The 3,653-nt window shown below is 35.5% G+C and overlaps 1 protein-coding gene across 3 annotated transcripts; it reads right to left on the bottom strand.

Annotated features, from left to right (window-relative positions):
* Positions 1 to 557: 557 nt before the first annotated feature.
* LOC120146316 (purple acid phosphatase 23-like) lies at positions 558 to 2,795 on the bottom strand. Of its 3 annotated transcripts, none has more exons than XM_039159913.1 (7): positions 2,454 to 2,795; positions 2,193 to 2,384; positions 1,755 to 2,091; positions 1,462 to 1,679; positions 1,170 to 1,360; positions 780 to 1,061; positions 558 to 700 (listed from the first exon to the last, which is right to left on the bottom strand). In XM_039159913.1, the coding sequence occupies exons 1-7, from the start codon at positions 2,710 to 2,712 to the stop codon at positions 584 to 586; spliced, it is 1,596 nt and encodes a 531-aa protein (XP_039015844.1). In that variant the 5' UTR covers positions 2,713 to 2,795; the 3' UTR covers positions 558 to 583. The 3 variants fall into 3 exon arrangements, with proteins under 3 accessions (XP_039015844.1, XP_039015847.1, XP_039015845.1); XM_039159916.1 differs by having other exon boundaries at positions 1,273 to 1,352; XM_039159914.1 differs by having other exon boundaries at positions 586 to 700; positions 763 to 1,061.
* Between the last annotated feature and the right edge of the window lie 858 nt (positions 2,796 to 3,653).

The following is a 3,653-nucleotide window of genomic DNA, read 5'->3' as shown; positions in this document are numbered from 1 at the left end:
ATGAAAGTTTAGTTACTAAAACGAAATACAATTGATAATTTAAGTACTAAATGTGTAGTTTACCCTTTTATTTATTTGTATGAATGTGTTGAATATCATAAACGCCTATTTGGCTTTTGTCTTTATTTTTGTTGTTGTAATTCATAAAGTTCATTAACTTGAGTTTAGCTCAGCAATGGGGTTTAATTATCGAGTTAATTGATGGTTTTATTTTGGTGGGAGCAGTTGTTAGTTGAAAGTACCAAAGCAATATACTATATATATTAAGCTAAATTTGAGTGCTTTATTTCCATTTGGCCGACTGTGATGTTGCAGAGCTGCTGCATTGATGTTTGTTGAAGAAATTCATTGGGAAACCGATATCCTACCTCACTTTCCCAATGAAAATTACAAGCTATTTCCTATGCCCCTTGGACATACTTTTCGAAACCGAAATCAATGACGTCTTCCCGTAAAATGAATCATATTTTCTGAAAACTATTTTACTGTGTTTGGACGATGTGTAAACTATTTTTTATTAGTCGGTTTAACATATGCTACTTACGGAGACTAGTGGTAGCAGATGTTGAAGTGGGAAATCACTTTATGGAGAGCATAATTCAGGCTGTCTCACTATATAGATTTGATCGCCGGGACTATCCTCCTTGTATACATCCTGATTCCGGTGCCAAGTCCACAACGCGTATGTCGAATTCAAAACCTGCATAAACAAGTTTAAGATTAGAAACTACCTAGTTAAGTGTGATAAGGAGAATATAACACCATAGGCTTTAATATAACTCAAGAATCCCATGTCCAAAGCTGCTTTCTCTAAATGCACTCCACTCTGGTTGCCTATCCCAACAAAACTTGCCTTTAGCCGGACCAGACGAGAAATTCAAGTGGCACACACCTCCGATCTCTGGTATATTGTCTCCTTGTGAAGGGCATTTTCCAGGGTCATCTGCATGATCGACATCTACTTTCTCTATGTTCCCGGCATCTCCGACTGTTATGTAGATAGGCCCGCAAGCATCTAATGTATAATTATGCACTCTGTTCGTCCTCTCATAAGCATGAACCTACTCGAAAATTAAAAATATCACGTGGATCAATATAAGTATAAAAAGTAACAGAATACTGAAGGATTATCGATATAGAAATGAAAATGCACTTCATTTCCGACTTACATGACCAGAAAAAACAATATCAACACCATATCTGTATAAAAGTTGTTCCATTTCCTGCCTCATGCATTCAATTTCCTGATAATGTGAGGAGTAACTATTATACCAGGGTGGATGCCATGCTGCTACGAGCCACGGGGTTACAGTACGATCTAGTTTGCATAAGTCTTCCTTTAGCCAAGCATACTGAGCTCCTAGATTTGAGTTGAAGCAGTTGTGCCATGTTATATCCAAGTCTGCAATTAAAAAAACTAGAATCTGCAGCCAAACATGAATGAATGCTTATTGTTCTAACCTGAACTGTTGTAGTCGACATATGCCCCGAGCATAACGAAATGTACCCCTCCAGCATCAAAAGAGTAATAAAAGTTACTGTTAGAACCAGACTCCTCAGCTGGAACCGCAAACCTTGCCATGTACGATTTGAAAGTGATCCCAGCTACTTGAGGTTCAATTTCATGGTTGCCTTCAATGACCATCATAGGAACTCTTGATATCAGTGGCTCCATGAACCTGAATTCAAAATGAGCTCGTGTTGCTTCTGCAATTTAAATCCCGTCTTTAACAAGGCAAGTTAAAGAAAGTTACCTTCCCCATCCATCCCAACGAGGTTGATATGTCTCTCTAATTGGTGCATCTGGGAAAGCACACGAAAAGCATGGAACACCTTTCCCGCCGGTCGTAAGGTACTGATCCGCATACGCCAAGTCTCCAAGCATTAAGATCAATGAGGGGTCATTCTTTGTCAGATGATCAATGGTTGTTGATGAATTTCTGGTTAAACCTAAATCTCCTATAACCGCTATTCTAGGAGGATAGGAATTTCGGGCAGGTGACGGCAAAGTTTCGAACACGTGCTCTTCGCTCATAGCCGGAAGCGAGCTATCTCCACACTTGTAGTAATACTTTGTCCCTGGCTCCAGACCTGCAGATCAAAATGTCAGATTGTTTGTTCTTTTGCTGCCATTTACTGCAACCAATGAACAGTAAACTATGAGATGGATGTGATAATTAATCATGTTATACCATCAATTTTAACATGGTGAATGATGGGAGAGGTATAATTCAGGAGCCCCTCAAAAGGGTAGAATTGGCTATAAACAGTTGCATTTCCTCTTCTTTTGCTAGTATACTTTCCACTTTCTTTCCCATACAAAACCTCACTGGCAACTGATGTAGGATCAAGGGTAGTCACATTGGGACCAATCTGTGCATCCCCTAAGCCATAATAAACCAAACACATCAACATCGAGAAATGTATCACAAAGAAAACAATAGCGAGAGTACCAGTAACCCAGGAAATCCGCATTGAAGATGGTGTGGATAAAGCAAGAGCAATTTGTTCTGGGAACATAGAGGTCACATTCTTCTTCAACCTCGGATCATCCATCGGTATGTCTTCACTGCCGCGACGTAGAGACGGATCAAAACGGATGGTTATAGGATCAAAGGGGCCTTCTAAAGTTGTTGGTATGTGCTTTCCCGAAACAACCAACTTTGTTATGATGAAGATGAAGGTAACAAGCATGGGTTGGGCATAGTCCATTGAGCTCCCCTGTTTTGGTGACTAGGCAAGCAAGATATGAAGATCGGTGATGATACAAAGAGAAATGAAACAATCAAAAAGGTTTGGTATGTGTTACGGACAAATGGAATATGCCCTCTCCTAGAACGCAGTAGAAATAAAATTATAAAATTATTTAATCAAATTATCAATAAATAAATTATATAAAAATTGGAAATTTATAAAAATATATGACCGTCTCTGTCCACTCCTAAATCATCGAGTTAAATGAATATTATTAATATTTATTGGATGGCATTAGTAATTAAATGAATATATGTATTATCAATGATTAAGAAATATTATGAACATATTACTTTATAATCATCCTAAACAGAATCATATTTGGACTTGGACAAGAAGGACACGTGCCCAAGACTCAGAACTTTTATAATACATTATACTTGTAAAAAAATCATTTTATACCATATACATAGTCCAATTATATTTTATACTAGTTATTAAGAGTTCAATTTTTTCAAATATTTATTATATTACGGGCTCGTTCCTTCTAATATTTATTATTAAGGGCCTACTATTATAATTTATTTTTTTAATATTTGTATAAATGTCCAATTTTTCGCCAATATTTTTTTCTATTATTTGTTATTAAGGGTCCAATTTTTCAATATTTATTAACAGGGGCCTAATGTTTTTTCAATATTGGTTATTAGGGACATACTTTTAAATTTTAATTTATTTTCTAATATTTATTTGTTATTTTTTTAATTTTTTTATCAGAATTCTAATTTTTTTTAATATTTGTTATTATGAGCATATTCTTAAAATTTACTTTTTTTTTAATATTTGTTATTAGAAACTATTTTTTTCAATACTTATTATTATGGAGTTACCCTTAAAATTTATTTTCTTCAACACTTGTTATTATGAACAATTACTTAAATAACGGTATGTAACCAAAC

Source organism: Hibiscus syriacus, unplaced genomic scaffold (assembly GCF_006381635.1).
Source record: "Hibiscus syriacus cultivar Baekdansim isolate YM2019G1 unplaced genomic scaffold, ASM638163v2 tig00110911_pilon, whole genome shotgun sequence".
NCBI classification, from domain to species: Eukaryota; Viridiplantae; Streptophyta; class Magnoliopsida; order Malvales; family Malvaceae; genus Hibiscus; species Hibiscus syriacus.
This window is presented reverse-complemented; position numbering and strand designations above follow the sequence as displayed.